This window comes from Castor canadensis, chromosome 17, assembly GCF_047511655.1.
Source record: "Castor canadensis chromosome 17, mCasCan1.hap1v2, whole genome shotgun sequence".
In the NCBI taxonomy this organism is placed as follows: domain Eukaryota; kingdom Metazoa; phylum Chordata; class Mammalia; order Rodentia; family Castoridae; genus Castor; species Castor canadensis.
In genome coordinates, this window is record NC_133402.1 from 42,795,665 (window position 1) to 42,811,976 (window position 16,312).

General features: G+C 46.1%; 1 protein-coding gene across 3 annotated transcripts in view; it reads right to left on the reverse strand.

Moving 5' to 3' along the window:
- Window positions 1-1,992: 1,992 nt before the first annotated feature.
- Window positions 1,993-16,312, reverse strand: part of Ulk4 (unc-51 like kinase 4) — a 548,798-nt gene continuing 534,478 nt past the window's right edge. For 2 of the 3 annotated variants that reach the window (XM_074059103.1, XM_074059104.1), the window contains exons 36-37: window positions 4,340-4,425; window positions 1,993-2,184 (exon numbers count right to left, since the gene is read on the reverse strand). In XM_074059103.1, the coding sequence (XP_073915204.1) occupies window positions 2,121-2,184; window positions 4,340-4,425 (150 nt within the window). In that variant the 3' untranslated portion in view covers window positions 1,993-2,120. Of the gene's footprint in view, window positions 3,733-4,339; window positions 4,426-16,312 lie in introns of all 3 variants that reach the window. The other variant, XM_074059105.1, reaches the window with a different exon arrangement.

Consider the following 16,312-nt stretch of genomic DNA (forward strand, 5'->3'; position numbering starts at 1 on the left):
CTTGGGGACAGCTCATCAGAGGCTTGTGGCTCTGGGCTGTTAGTGGAGAGTTCTGCTCTCCCCAGTGCTCTTGGGAGTTCTTTGTACCTCTCACCTTATGATTTCTGTGACTTTGACCCTGGAGAGCCTCAGCCAATGTGGTGCAGCCACTTAGCCTATAGTGAGGCTTTTAGTGGAGGAAGGAAAGTGCTGGGAGATGCCTGGCAGTGCTGGGTCAGTGTGAGACTGGAGCCAGCCTGGGAGCCAAGTGTGAGAGCACTTAGGCTTGGAGCAGGCTATGTGCCCAGCCTCCCAACGCCTAGCCAGCCTGCCTGCCTCCCCACCTCTGAGCTCACTGGGACCCCATCTGCTGTCTTTGTGAGGTGACCAAGGGATCTCTTTCCTCCAGGAGCACATGGCCTCATGCCAGGGTGCAGGCCTGGTACCAACCTGGCACCTTTGGCAGGGCCATTGCTCTGCTTCACCATCATCCTTATCCATTGTCTGTTCAGATATGCCTTTCCCTAAACCTAAACAGGCAGTGCTGAGGGTCCACCCAGCAGAATGGTTCTGGAATGTTAAAACTTTCCTATTCATGTTAATCAGCAAAGATTACCCCCGGCTCAACTGAAAAGGGAAAAGAAGGAAGAGTAAACTTGCGTTGCTCTGAAACACTCCCTGGGAGGACTCCAGACCCTAAACCCCAGGGCAGAGACATTTGGGAGGAGTTGGGGGTGGTGAATGAAGACTTGTGCTTGCTCCCTGGGCCCAAAGGCAGAGTCACTGGAGCCAAGGGCCAGGCCTTTGACCTTTCCCCAGCGACTCTCTGCTTTGTTCCAGCAGCACAGGCCAGGCCAGGCAGACCTGGGCCACTGGGACACACAGCCTGGTGATGGGTGCCCTGCCCAGCAGCACCAAGTCTTTGGAGCTTCCTCCCCAGGGGCAGGAAGCAGGCTGAGAGGTTGGAGGAAGCGGCCACTCCTGGGTGGGTGCGCTCTTACACTCCAATTAGTCACAGCTTAAGCTCTGAACACCCTGTTGAGGGGCGTGCAGGGTGACGAGTCGCAGTCCTGAATTCAACCCAGATGTGGGGCCTCGTGGGCAAGTGGGTGACTCCTCTGAGCGTTCTATGAAATGGAGCCAAGAAGGCCTGCTTTGCAGGTTTTGGGGATTACAGGAGGTAATTGACAGGCCTTTGATGCGGTTGGCCACAGAGCTGTTCTCATTGTAAAGCCAAATGGAAACTGGCAAACCACCTGGGTCACTATGTCAGCCTGGGGCTGCTGGGGACCAGCTTCCCCTGATGTGGAAGCAAAGACCATCTGTGCCCATATGCAGCTACCCACCTGCCTGTCCCTCCTGCTGCACCTGAGGTGGGACAGGGTCTGACCCCTCTGCAGAACCACAGTTTGATTGCACTCTTGTACCTTTCAGATGGGGGAACAAGTCCCAGGAAGGGTGGGGAATGGCTTCAACTTAGGTAGCTGGAGCTGCCCAGGATCAGCCTGCTTTCCAGTCCAGACTCCAGAGTGAGCCCTCACAAGAAAGCAGGCCCCGCCCTTCCAGTGCCCAGAGAACACAGGGCAGAAGTGGAAAGGGGTGTGGGGAGCAATCCTGCCAGGACAGTCATCCCATTCCGAGTATTTTGCATTCCTGCAGTGTTTTGGCTGTGCTGGTTGATGTGTCTTGCCCTGTCCTTCCCAGGATTTTTGGAGTAGTTTGTCCCTGAAATGAAAACAAGCCAGGCAGGTGAAGCAGGAGACCAGAGCAGACAGCAGCTTCCAAAACTATGGAGCATGTCTGCCTGCTCCTAGCTTCGGGCAGCTCTTCCTCCCCTTATTAGCATGGGCAAGGCTCATGTTAGCAGAGGCCCACGGGGCCACACAGAGGGAAGAACGTTTCTCAAGACAGTTGGCAAACCTGGGCTTCAGACATATCCTATGGGAGCCAAGGATGTCCGTCTGAGTCAGTTCCGTATGGCCGAGAATTAATTAAAAAGCTTCAGCCGTTAGGTTCTGGGTTCAGCTGACTTTATTAGGTCCACATAGAGCTGCAGGGGATGAAGGGTGTCTTGAGAGTTGACCTTGCTTGTGTAGCAGATGGGCGGTGCCAGAGTGGGCCTGGGCTAAGTGCCTTCTTGCCTAGTGTCCAACGGCTTGGAGGATTTCCAGGGCCAAGGAAGCCACCACACTGTCAACAGGTGATCTGTGAGAAGGACCAGAGTTAGCACACTTAACAGGCATGTGTGGGTAAATGCCCCTTTTCAAAGGAGGCTGGCCTTCAGCACTTGAGCATCTGTGAGACCAGCTGCTTCCTACAGCTGTCCATGTGCTTAACCGTCTTGGGTGTAGAAACGAACTCCTGGCTCTGGGGCTGTGAGGTGAGAGCCCCGCAGCCCAGTGCTAGTGGGGCTCAGAACTGGCTGGGCCAGTACCCCTAGGCTGGGCCTGTACTCCTGGCCCTGGCCTCCTCCCCCTCCCCTGGTCTGAGCCCCTCTGCTGGGAGCACTGGCCACTGCGCTGCGATGGTCAAACAGGCTCTGCTTTTGCATGGCGGCCCCACACTGCACCCCATGGACCCTTCATGCTCTGTGTTGCTGGCTCCTAGCCAATCTGCCAGGAGATCTTGTGTTTTTTGCCCTGAGTGTGGATATGCCACTAAAAGCTTAAAATGGAAACTTTGTTACCAGAGCAAATTGTCTGAGACACATTTAAACCTGGGCTTTAACAACTGGTAGCAAAGAAAAGAATGACTCTCACATGGCAGTCAACCTTGAAGTGTAAAATTAGCTCATGGCACTCTTGATGGCACAGAAATAGAGCTGTTAGTAAATAAACGGGTGGGTGGGGGGTCACATGAAAGACACGTGGCAGTGCGATGGGGCTGCCACCAGGGACAGTGCCATGCATTCCTGCTCTGTGCATCAAAGGCTCCGAGGGATGGCGGGAATGCGTTTGAACTTGGCCTGCTGGCTGAGTCCAAGCTAGCCTGGTGGGGCCATGCTGCCTCCCCCACCCACCGGAGCCCAGAGGGGCCAGCAAGGAGAGCAGGGCAAGCTTCCTGCAGAGCCAGGCAGAGCCATTCCCTTCCTCTGCGTGCTCAGCCATCTGCACAAAGCCCAAATGAGACGACAAGATCTGCCAAAGACAGGCCACAAGCCTTGTGGAGCACTGAGCCTTGTTTGGAACCACTTGGTCCATGTTTGGGTCGTGTTGTGCTAGCTTTGGCCTACAGGCAAACAGAGGTGAGCAACTCCCTCCCCTGCTAGGGGAGCAGGTCCTCTCCAGCGCTGCCTGCCACGCCTGCTCCTCTCTGGCTCTACCCATGCCCTGCTCGGGGTGCCTTCATCACCATTATTTGCACAAGGCCAGGGTCCTTGGTGTGGGTGCCATGTGCCCCTCACAAAGGATGCTAGCAGGAAGAACACCAGTGACCCAGCCCAGGGGTCAGGGGCCCAGCAGGTGACTGGGGGCCCTTAACAACATTGACCTCTGCTAACCTAACAGAAAGACATGGTGCAGAACCCACCTTGGTGCAGACTGAAGACAAAGGGGCTGTGTAGCCAAGAGGTGGTGTTTTCCCCCCACCCCATACTTGCACATCCGGTGAAGGTCAGGTGCCGCTTGGAAGGTGGGTCCTCCTCGGGTTGGGACAGGGATGGTGGCAGGGAGGAGGTGTGCTTGCCTTCACTGGGCCCCACATGGCCAGGATGCAGGCTGTCTTCACAGCACCAGCTGACTAGGGTGGGCACCTCTAAGAGGGGGAAGGCGTAAGCCCCATCCCACTTTGCAAATTTTGGGGTGGGGTGGAGGAGGCTGCTTGTCACTGTGGGATGAGCCCTTGTGGTATACTCACTCCATCCACCAAGATGGTGGCTGCCTGCACGGTGTGTGACACACTCCTGGGTGTCGGGCTACCCCTACAAGGATGGTCCAACCCCATGCTGTCAGCTGCCGGGTCAGACCCTCTGACCGGCCAAGAAAGGTGATCTGGTGCTGCAGCGCTGTGTGGGTCACTCCCGGGGGGATGCCAATGGTCTTGATGTGCATGGCCAGTTCTGCTATTCTTAGGAGCGACACTGCATCTCCCATCTAGTTATGGTCCTCTCACCCTCCTGGGAGACCCTGGGGTGGGGATACCACCTCCTCCAGGGGTAAGACCCTGTCTCCCTGTGACTCCCACTCCCCTACCTCCAACACCCTAAGTGAAGGTTCCCTGGGCAGAAGGTTCCCCTTTCCACACTGGGAGGGATCTTAGTGGTCAATGGCAGGCTGGAATGTGATGGTCCCTGGTTTGGGAGCAATGGCTGAGGGTGGCTCCGACCCTGGCAGGCTGCACTACTCCTGCTGGTCTCACATACCCATCAGCCAGAGCCAGCAGCTTCAGAGTCCGCAGAAGGCTGCCAGCGCTCCGGAGGCTGTCCAGGTGCTTCTCATTGGAGGTGATCTGCAAGGGAAGAGAAGCCAGGTCAGAAAAGAAACCCCCATTCCCTGTTGGTGGGTATGGAAATTAGTGCAGGCTCTGTGGAAATCAGTATGGAGGTTCTCAAAAATTAAAAACAGAACCACCGTTATTATCCAGTGAGGCCACTCCTGTGATACACCCAGAGGAATACAATGGAGACACCTGCACACCCATGTTCACTGTAGCACTGCCCACAACAGCCAAGCTATGGAATCGCTCAGGTGCCCAACAACAACTGAACAGATAAAGAAAATGTGGTATGTATACACAGCCTTACAGAAGAATGAAATGATGTCATTTACAGGAAAATGGATGGAACTGAGTTCATGTTAAGTGAAATAAGCCAGACTGAGGAAGACAAATAGCACATATTCTCTCTCATATACTGCAAAGGACTCTCTCATGACTATAAAATGGGGAGTGTTTTGGGGTGGGAACCAGCAAGAAGGGGGAGGGTGAAAGGGGATTGATATGATTAAAGTAAATTATATGCATAGATGGAAATGTCACAATGATACCCCTTTGTACAATTAATATACACTGCTTTTTAAAAGGCAGTGGTTAGCTGGCCCATCTCTGGCTTATTCCTCTTGAATGGGTCCTGATATGTCAGGTGCCATGGCTGCCTGTGGCATCGGAGAGTGTGCCCCCAGCCAGTCCGCAGCTGACCATGGGAACATGGACAGAAGAATGGTGACCCTTAGGGGTGGGCGCAAGGGCACTGGGGCTGGAGGTGGCCAGTTCAGGATGGGTGCCTGGGAGCCTGAACTCTTCCAGTGAAAGCAAAACCCAGCAGGCCAGGCTGGTAACTGCAAATCTGCCTTGGGGCTCTGAGCCCAAAAGGAGGTCTTCCATGTGGGCAGAGGATTGTGATTCTGGGAGTCTGGGGAGACTAACAGAAGGGGCACTGATAGCCACACCCCAGGAAGTACACCCAAGCTATGACCACAATTCCGGAAGCAGCACACCATGCGCATCCCTGACTCTGCTGCACCCTCAGCAAGTCACAAACTCCTAGGGCTGGAAGGGGCTCAGGTGGGAACTGACCCAGTCTAGGCAGCCAGCGATCTCACAGCTTAGCCCCTCCATAAAATGGGTCCATGTCAGGAGGAAGTGAAGAAGGGCTTGAGGAGTGAACCTTTGACTCTCCATCCCATTTTATCTTGGATAGTTAAACACCTCTGTTAACATGCACTTGCGTGGCACTTTCCATCCCTGTGGGTCCTGCTGCTTCCTCATGCTTACTCATTTATTCTTCTCAGCAGCCTCCCCTTGCAAGATATGTGTACAGCAAATTTTCCTGAGAAGATGATGGAGCTTATGGACTCAAGGGGCCGCTATAGGAACTCACATGATCCTCTCCCCACGAAGCTCAAACAGGCTGGCCTCAACTGACCCCACTGCTCAAGTGTCCTGTGTCTTTCCACTTGATGATAGTAACCGAGGCTGGATTAGCATCTCCTGAACTAGGAGGGTCCCAGGAGTGATTAAACCTTAACATGGACTCTCAGTTACATGGGAACAAATTTGCACTTTCACCAAGATCCTTTCCCCCTCTTCCTGAGTATGCTGTGACCAGCTGCCACTTCAACTGCCATACACTGTGACTTCTGCAAAGATTTGCATCTTAAAAGAATTGCATATTAATTTGCTCTGAAATTACACCCAACTTGAGGAGTTCAAAAGACCTCTATAGTTCGATGACGTCTGACGTGAGCACAAGCTTATGCTGGATGTACACTGCCAATCCGGGGGCTTTCTAGAACTGCCTCACACAGCTCAGCTGGCTCCATCCAGGCTCACTGCCTGTGGCCAGCCCCGCTGTGGGCTTGTGTGCACGGGCTAAGCTCCGAGGAAATCGCCTTACAAGTTGCAAAGAAACAACAAGGCTATGTTAATCCACAGGCTGGTTAGAGATGCAAATAGAAAAATACAGTGAAAATTATGTGATCAAAAGAATAGCCCAAAATAGCATCCCATGCAGCTGGCATAAATGTGGGCATAAACAAAGCCAGAGAATTCTATTGAAAACCTTGTGATTTGTCTGTCAACTGTGGTCCTGTACACAAGGATAAGTTAGACATGATATTACTCAAAGGTTCCAGTTCTGGTGAGACACAGAAGACATGTGCCACCCTTTCTGTCCCTCCAAATGCAGCTGCAAAGCCTGAACAGGGTACACAGTCCAGCTCCTGAGAATGTGAGGAGTTCACCACAACTTTGCTTCTGTAGAGGCCCGTCCGAAAACTAAACCCCAAGGCAGAAGGGAGCACAGTGGCAGAACAGAGCTCCAGGAGAAACCAGACTGAGGAGTAGGAAAGGGAACTCCCCAAAGCTCCTAAAGAGTAAATGAGCCTCCTCCCATTTTGGTACACCCTGGGCACCTGGCAATTAATTCTGTGGGGGCCCCAATGGCAACTGGTGGCCACAACAGCAGCCAGTAGTAGGAGTCTGCAGCAACAGCTCCCTTCTTTCTGCTGTCCCAGTGGAAGGCCCAGATGTGACACAATGGTGGAAATGGGCAGCTTCTCTCCAGACAGAAAACAGAAAAGGGGAGACCAAGGAAGCCAGAAAGTGAGAAATGCAACCCCATAAAAGTGTTTATGAATCTGTGGGCCCATCTCCAGCCTGTCAAGAAATGGTCCTGACAGCATACCAAAGACCTGGAGACCAGCCCAAACTGCCCACATCTCAGACTGACCCCTGGGGAGGGACACACACATAGGGCCATACAGCACTGTGACCTTTGGACCACACCTGAAATTACAGTTCCTGCCTATAGCTGAACCTGTATAATGCCTTGCTAAAACAAAAATATCAATATTCTCGGTGGAGTTTCAACAAGACAGTTTCATAATGTAATATTTAAAATGACCAGGATAAAATTTAAAATCACTCACTATACAAATACCCATGAAAATCTCAGCTCACATAAGAAAAGACAACCAATACAAGATAATAAATGACATAAGTACAAGATAATAAATGAGCATTATCAAAGTCTGTAAATTGTTATAAAAATGCACATAAGCAATGCACTAATATTCTCAAAACGAGTATTAAAGTCAGCTGTGTCAGTAAAATACGGAAGAAAAAGAACCAAATGTAAATTTTAGAGCTGAAAATATCATAGCCAAAAAGTTTAAAACTTCACTAGACTGACTCAACAGTAAAACACAGATAAGATTAATAGAAATTATCCAATTTGAGCAACACAGAGAAAAAATGACCGAGAACACAAATGAACATGTCTCAGGAGATGCAGAATGTGAGGACAGACAACAAATGTGTGAAAGAAAAAGCATTTGAACGATTCCACGTATGATGAAAAAACCTAACACGAAAAAAACCAAGAAATCCATGTTCGAACCCATGATAATCGAACTTGCTGCAGGTAAAGGATCTTGAAAGCAGAGAGGAAAACAAACAATGAGTATGAGAACGTCAGGGACAGTAACACAGGATTACTGTGGATTCCATATGGAAGTCATCAGGGCCAGAGTAAATCAGAACATCTTTACAGAGCAAAACCAAATGAACTATCAAAGTGGAGTTCTGCAGTGTACCCCCAGTGCACCAATAAAATGATAATAAAAAAAGGAGAAATCTGCATCTAGCAAATATGATTCAGGATGATACCATGATATCAAAATAGCATTCAGAATGAAGGTGAAATAGACATTCTCAGAGGAAGAAAAACTAATAGAAGTCCAGCTGCTCTAAAAGAATTGGTTAAGAAGTTCTTTAGAGAGAACCTTGGAACATCAGGAATAAAACTAGAGTGACAGGAATGGTAAACGTGAGAAAATGTTCTCTTTCCTTGAAAGATGTTTCATGGTAGGAAAGCAAGTATGACAAGGTTTTCTGTATAGACAGAAGTAGTACAGAAACAACTGGGACAGGAATCCAGAGAGGGCCAAGCCACCTGTGAGGTAGACGTCTATGTCCAACTGATGTGGCAAAGCACTGGTAATAAGCACAGTGTGAAAAGTCACATACTTTATAATCCCAAAAGCAACCTCCAAACATTACACAAAGAAATATGTTAAAAAAAAAAAAAGGTAATAGGTGCTGGGTGCTGGTGGCTCACGCCTGTAATCTTAGCTACTTGGGAGGCAGAGATCAGGAGAATCACAGTTCGAAGTCAGCCTGGGCAAATACTTGGAGAGACCCTATCCCAAAAATAATCAACACAAAAAAAGGGCTCGTGGAGTGGCTCAAATGGTAGAGCACCTGCCTAGCAAGTGTGAGGCCCTGAGTTCAAACCCCAGTCTGCCAGAACAAACAAACAAAAAACACAGTAGTTAAGCTACAATGTAATGCTAAAAATATCCAAGTCACATAAAAGAAAGCAGGACAGGGGAAAAGAAATGAAAACACTGGGAATAAACAAATCAAATAAAAAAGAGAAATCCTAACACACCAAGAATTATATTAAATGTAAATGACTCCACGAAGCAAGAGATTTTTGATTAATTAAAAAAAATGAACCAACAATACACTATTTAAGAGAATCTTAATTCAGATGACTTGAGAAAGGTTAGTTAAAAGTAAAAAAGGTGATAAAGTATGCCACATTCTACAGTTTAGGTTGGGACTGTTCTCCAAAGGCTCCTGTGGTAAAGGCCTGGTCCCCAGCGTGGTACCATGGGGTACCATGGGGTGGGGCCTAGAGGAGGTGTAGGCCATGGGGGTCATGCCCTTCAGTGGAGAGTGAGGCCTTGGCCCTTTCCTCTTCCTCTTTTGTGCTTGTTGGCCATACAATGAGTGGTTTTGTCCTACCACAGGAAAAGCAAGAAAACCAACTGATCACAGCCTGGCACCTCCAAAGGTGTGGGTCACAATTAGCTTTTCTCTTTATGAGCTGATTTTTTTAGGTATTTGTTACAGTGATACAAAGCTGACTATCATGCATGTAAACATAAATAAAAAAGGCTAGAATTCATACTGGGTAAGTAGACTTTAAAAGCAAAGAGCATCACCAGGGATAAATAGGTACCTAAGATGTTGATATAAGGGTTATATCACCAAGAAGACGTCACAGCAAATGTGTATGTGTCCAGCAACAGTAATTATAGATGCACAAATCAAAACCAGACAAGCCCACACTGTTGTTGGAAACTTCAAACTCCTTCACTATTAACAAGTATGATGTCTAGACAACACAAAAAACTGCAAGGATGCAGGAGAACTGAGCAACACCATCAACCAACTGGGTCTTAGTGATGTTTATGTAGCACTGAATTCGTACACAATAGCATACACATTTTTTTTCCAACAATCCAGGAAGAGCTGGGCAACAGTGGCTCAACAATCCTAGCTACTGAGAGGCCAGGAAGAGCCGGGCAACAGTGGCTCAACAATCCTAGCTACTTGGGAGGCTGAGGTCAGGAGGATTATGGTTTGAGGCCAACTCGGGAAATAGCTCACAAGACCCTATCTCCAATATAACCAGAGAAAAATGGACTGGAGGATGGCTCAAGAGTTTAAGTACCTGCTTTATAAGCACAAAGCCCTGAGTTTAAACCCCAGTCCCATTTCCATCCCTACCCCAAAAAGAATCCAGGAACCTTCACCAATATATACAATATTATTTAAAAATATATTTCCCAATCATAGTGGAATTGAATTATTAATTAATCACCTAAAGATAATGGGAGTATTTCCAGTCACTTGGAAATGAAATAACACACTTTTAAATAAATCAAGGATCAAAGAGGACATCCCAAGGAAAATCTGAAAACAGCCAAATGAAAATGACTATACAACACATTGAAATCTGTGGGATACAGCTAAAGGGAATTTATACTAAGTGTTCATATTAGAAAAGAAGGAATGTCCCAAATGAAGATTCCAAGCTTCCACAGCCAAAACCAGAAAAAGAAGAACAAAACATAACTAAGCCCAAACCCAAAGAGGGAAGAGATAGCCAGGAGCAGAAACGAAGAGTAATGTGTATGACAATGTTTACATTAAATATAAATTAACCAAACACTCTGAGTAGAAGATTAAGATTTTCAAAGTGGATGTACACAAAATAAAACACAATTGTATACATGTGTATGTATATGCGTATGCATGTGCACATAAATAGACATACTTTATCTGCAGGAGAGGGATTTTAAATAGAAAGGCATAGAACACCTGTAGGCTAAAGGTCGGGAGGTGGTCGCCAGCACAATCGCCAGCACAGTGACCAAAGAAAGCTGGTGTGCTTAACGCCAGACAAAGTAGATTGCAGGCGGACAATCACAACTAGAGACAAAGGAGACACTTCATATTTATAAAAAGGCCAAATGGTCAGTATGATGTATGAATTTTAAATTTGTATTCCCCAATCACAGCCTCAAAATATATAAACAACAGACCCAAAGTGAGATTCAGACAAACCCACAATCATGGTGACACTTTTCAATCCCTTCCAGTGATATGTGTACAAAAGTCAGAAGAGACACAGATCAACAAAATTTTCCCAACTGCCACATACAGAGAAATCCACCCAACATCTGTAGAATATGCGTTCTTTCCAAGTGTACACGGAAAATTTCTAAACCACACTAGAGGCTGTGTCTTAAAGCAAGTTCTGACAAAGTTCAAAGGTATAAATCTCACAAAAATATGTCAGAATATGTATGATGAAAATTACAAAATGGTGATGAAAGAAAAATTAAATAAATGGATGTATTATGTTCAAAGACCAGAAGGCTCAACACATTAAAGATAGCAACTCTCCCAAAATATAAGTGTAATGAAATTCTTATCAAAATCTTAGTGGGAATTTTTGTAGATACAGAGTAACTGACTCTACGATATGTAAAGAAAGACAGAGGAGCTAAAATAGCTAAAACAGCTTTGAAAAAGCAGAATAAAGTTGAAGACTCACACTAACTGATTTTAAGATTTACTGCAGGGCTACAGGAACCATGACCATGTGGTAATGGCAGAGGGACAGACATAGATCAATGGAGTAGGATACAAAGCCCGGAAATAGTGCCACCCAAGTATTGTGAAAATCTTGACAAAAGTGCCAAGGTGATTCAAGGAGGGACGGGGGAAGGACAGTCTTTTGAACAAATGCACACTCACATGCAAAACCATGAACTAGACATATACTATATACCTTCTATGAAATGTAATTCAAATGGGTCATGTATCTAAATATAAAACCAGAGAACTTCATTCTAGAACAAAATATAGAAGAAAAGCTAGGTGACCTTGGGTTTTTAGCCTAAAATCATAATCCCAGAAAGAAAAAAATGACAAATTGGACTTTATCAATAATAAAAACTTTACTCTTGAAAATACTGTTAAGAGAACACTCTCATGCTCCTACAAAGTGGGGGAAAATATTTGCAAATCATTTATCTGATAAAAGATTTGTTTCCAGAACATATAAAGAACTCTTAAAATTCAACAAGAAAATAACCAAACCAATTTTTTAAATGGACAGAAATTCTGAATAGACAATATCCCAAAGAAGATATATGCACAATTCCTTCAAAGAAGATGTGGCAAGATGTCCAACGTCATTTGTCACCAGGGAATGCATATTAAAACTGTAATGCAACACCACTATATACTTAGAAGAATGGCTAAAATTCACTAAACTCACAACAAATGCTGGTGAGGATGCAAAACAGAGATGTCTGTTCATTATTGGGTGCTGTGATACGTGCTTGAGAGGCAGAGATTTGGAGTATGGAGGCTCAAGGCCAGCCCAGACAAAAAGTCAGTGAGACTGCATGCCAACAAATAAACTGGGTGCACTTATGCACACCTGTGGTCCCAAGCTACACAAGAGGTATAGGTAGGAGAATCATGATTCAAGGCCAACCCTGGCAAAAAAAAAAATGTGAGACCTTATTCAAAAAAATAACTAAAGCATAAGGATCTGCAGGCATGGCTCAAAGTGGTAGAGACCTGCCTAGCAAGCACAAGGCCCTGAGTTCAAACCCCAGTAACACCAAAAAAAAAGAAGAAGAAATGTTTATTCATTGGTGTGAGTGCAAAATGGCACATACAGCACTCTGAAAGACAGTTTGGCAGTTTGATATAAAATGAAAGTGTCTTACCATATCTGCCAATTGCACCCCTATGTATTTACTCAAGTGAACTGAAGACTTGTGGCCACACAAAAGCCTGCATGCAAAAGTCTAAATAGCTTTATTCATCATCACTGAGGAGCACAAATAACCATGATGTCCTGGAACAGGAAGTGGCACATACCACTTGGAACCCAGTTGCCTGTAGAGGCCAGTTTGATTAAAAAAAAAAAAAGAGAGAGAGAGAGATTATCAATAAAAATAAGTTTGGGTAACTTTAAAAAAGATATGAGTTTTAATTTGCCTTTTAAATTTTTGTCCCTTGGCACCAAACCACTTTTTGTGGTCAAACTTGAAGATATTAGGATCTCAAGTGGCTTTGAAACCAATGATTCTTAGGGGCTTTCTCCCAGAGTTTGATCTCTTCGTAACCCAGTGAAGGTTGCAAATCAAGATGGGAGCCAAACTTCTCTTAGAAACTTTCCACTGTATCTCCCAGACAATGAGGTATTTAATCTTCTGGGTTTTAGCATTACATTTTATCAAAAATCAAACTGTAGATCTGCTCAAAAGCCACCTCACCTACTTCTCTTTTGATCTCCCCAAGCAGGGAATATTTTTTGAGTGAGGTGGCAGTAAAAGTGACACTTGTCCACTGGCATTCCTAACTAAGCAACTATGGGAGAACTCACAGCTGTGATTACAGAAGTTAAGAAAGGGCACTGTAGAGACTCTAGAAAAATAATGTAAGAGAGGACTGGAGAAGAGTGTCCACTCAATACCTTCTTCCTGAACTTACTGTTTTCATTTCGAGCACTCAGTTAATGACCATAAGCCAAGAGAAGCAAACTCAATTTTATTTTGCAATAATGGACTACAGCAGAGGTTCCTGAACGTCTGAGTCTATGAGTGGGTTTCAATATTTCAAAATGTGAAGTGGCAGATGCCCATGTCCTGCAAACAAAGTCATACCTTCCTGTCTTATGTTTCTCTTCTTATGACAGCACATGGGCCAAGTCTGGGGCACCAGTCACTGTCTTGTGCTACTAAGACATCTCACTGGTAACTGTATGAATAAAATCAATCAAAATGGAAATAAAACTTATTCTCAATACATGAAGTTCACCTGGTAGACAGGTTTTGCTCAAAAAACATGGGTGTTTAGGAGAAAAATCATAACAGAGTTGGAAACTTGAGGTTAGAATTAAGAGCAGTTTGGAAAGACAATTCCTGTGTGTGGGGGGGTACACGCGGTATATATCTACATATAAAACCTGATAACAGACTTTGGGTAAATACATAACTTGATTCAACCTTTCACCATGGTTACTTTAACATGGCGCTGTATCCATCCAGCATCCATACAATAACCCAAATGTTGGATGGAGATGCTTCTGTCATGCAGGACCATCCCCCCCAGAAGAGGAGTCCTCTTCTTCCCTTTAATAATGGCAGAACCTTGAGGCTGGCCAGCCTCTTCAGCTTGAAGGCAAACTGTTCTATGAGAACAGAGGGGCCAGTGGTTTGTCCAAAGCCAAGTGGCTACTAGGGGACAATCCAAGCCTGGTGCCCCCACCCCTTTTCTAAGGTCTTAATGCCTCTGCAAATCAGAATACTTATGTTTTCTATCACCATTGTACATCATGGATTTATTCCATAAATATGAGTCACAGCACTGTCCTCATGATGCTCATAAAATGCTCCAGTGCAGGCTTCTGTATTTATAACTTTTTGTTTTTAGATTCATGGCTGTAACTGAGTCAGGTATGGGCAGGCCATGGTACTTTTGTTTATGAGTGTGTAATAACATATGTCTGGTTCTTCAGTGATTATGAATGTGTGTGGCAAAACAAAGCCAAGCCAACTTGAGCTTTCTAATCATGAGTTCCTCTCAACAGGTCCAGGCAATGCTGACACTAGAAAAAATTGGGGCTCAGGCTGACGTTGGTGAGAGCAGCCCAGGTGCTCCTTGGGACTTGTTATTACAGATACACACATGGGAGGATGAACTTAATTCTCTGGGCTTCAGATCTCATAAATACAAGTAAAAACAAGCAGGCAACTATGACAACTCTACTTCAGAGAGTTCAAATTTTAAAAACAGACCTATCCACTCGGCCCCTTTATGTTGTACTCTTTAACATATACTCCCGTCTTCTCTTCAGCTGGAGTTTTCATGTCACTTCAAAGCCATCTCTGCTGAATGCATATGGAGACACGCCTTCTCCCTGCCATTTGATGCCAGGGTTGGTGTGATGAAATCTGGCAGTCCCTCTCCCATCTTCTACCTGGTGTTGAGTGTGCATTTTGGATCTTTCCAGAAACACCTCCAGCTGTTACCACAGTCTCATGTTTCACATTCAGATTAAAGTAAGGGTATTTTACTACATGCTGCTTTGCATCCAGGCCCAGAGGCTCATCGTGTCTCCCATGGGATGCTCACTGCACCTGAGACCGGAAGGACTGTCTTCTCACTCAGACATCAGCTGCTTCACAGCACCTGTACTGTTCCCAGAGTCCGTTTACAAAGTCTGTCTTTCAGCAAAAGCACCCAAGTGAGCAGGGTGAGTGAGCAGGAGAAGGATCTGAAGGAAATCTAGAGGTGTTGCTAAGGGTTACCATTGGAGGATTGGCTCATCAGCAAGGGGAACAGGGTCTCAGTTGCCTACAGTAGGGCATCTCAATGGAAGGGGAAGGTCTCATAGATCAGGCAGGCCCAAGCACAAAACCCCACTTACCCAGACCCCCACAAATGCAAGTACTCTGGGGGAAGAGACATATGCACAAAACACCCTGAACAGTGTCAGGGCATGAGTGGAACCTTCTTTGTATCCAGGTGGACAGCCATGGGAGGCATTCTTCCATACTCTGCATGAAGCTCAGTTCAGCTGTACAGCTTACTGGGAGATCACCAAGCAATGCTAAGGCCCAGGGAAGAGGAGGATCTGGAATATGTAGGTTCCTCAAGTTAAAGGAGGCCGGATCAGCAGAGGAAGAAAATGGCAACTCTTCTGCTGTTCTAGAGCACCGGCAAGTCCCTGTGTTCTGTACTCCAGAAGAGCTGGGGTGAGGGGAGTAGAGTATGCACTGGACATTAGCAGGTAAGTGTGGGCAAAACCAAGAAAACCCAGGTTTTAGGTAGAAACTGTTGGATCCACATTTGTCTGCAGGACTAAGTTTGTCCAAAAGCCTTGTAGTGAAAAGGCTTGGGATTTAGGTCAAGAAAGAAAACTAACATTTCTGAGCATCTACTATATTCAGGAACACAATTCAGTGCTTTCAAATATACTATCTTTTCTTTTTTGGCAATTTTGAAAAGTCTGTATTACTGTGCTCATCTTACAGATGGCAAATAGAAGTGAGGAGGATTCTTGGGACTTGCTCAGGGACACCCAGCCAGCAAGCAGTGACAATGAGATGTGACCCAGTTTACCCAACCTCAAGATCCACACACCTCTCCAGAGATCTCTCCATCCTCACACCCACCTCTGAGATCCCAGCACATTTCTGTAAGCTGTGTGGCACCCTGTGTTCCCGCCATTGCTGTTGGTTCTCATCATTTCCAGTTGGAACAGAGGCCAGAGCCAGGGCTTCTGGTCTTCACTGAAGGAGCCTGGGGATCACATATACTGTCCAGTAAGCAGTTCCTAATAGGCAGACCCCAACTCATTTGGCAGCTCCTCTCAGAACTTGTCTACCAGAAGGTTTTGCACATCTTTCCTCACACAGTCAGTTGCTGAGAGGAAGGGAATCAGCAATGTGCTGGGTAAGCCACAGTGGGTTGTACGCTCATGTTTTCTTTATAATAACCCTACAAGGAAGGTCTT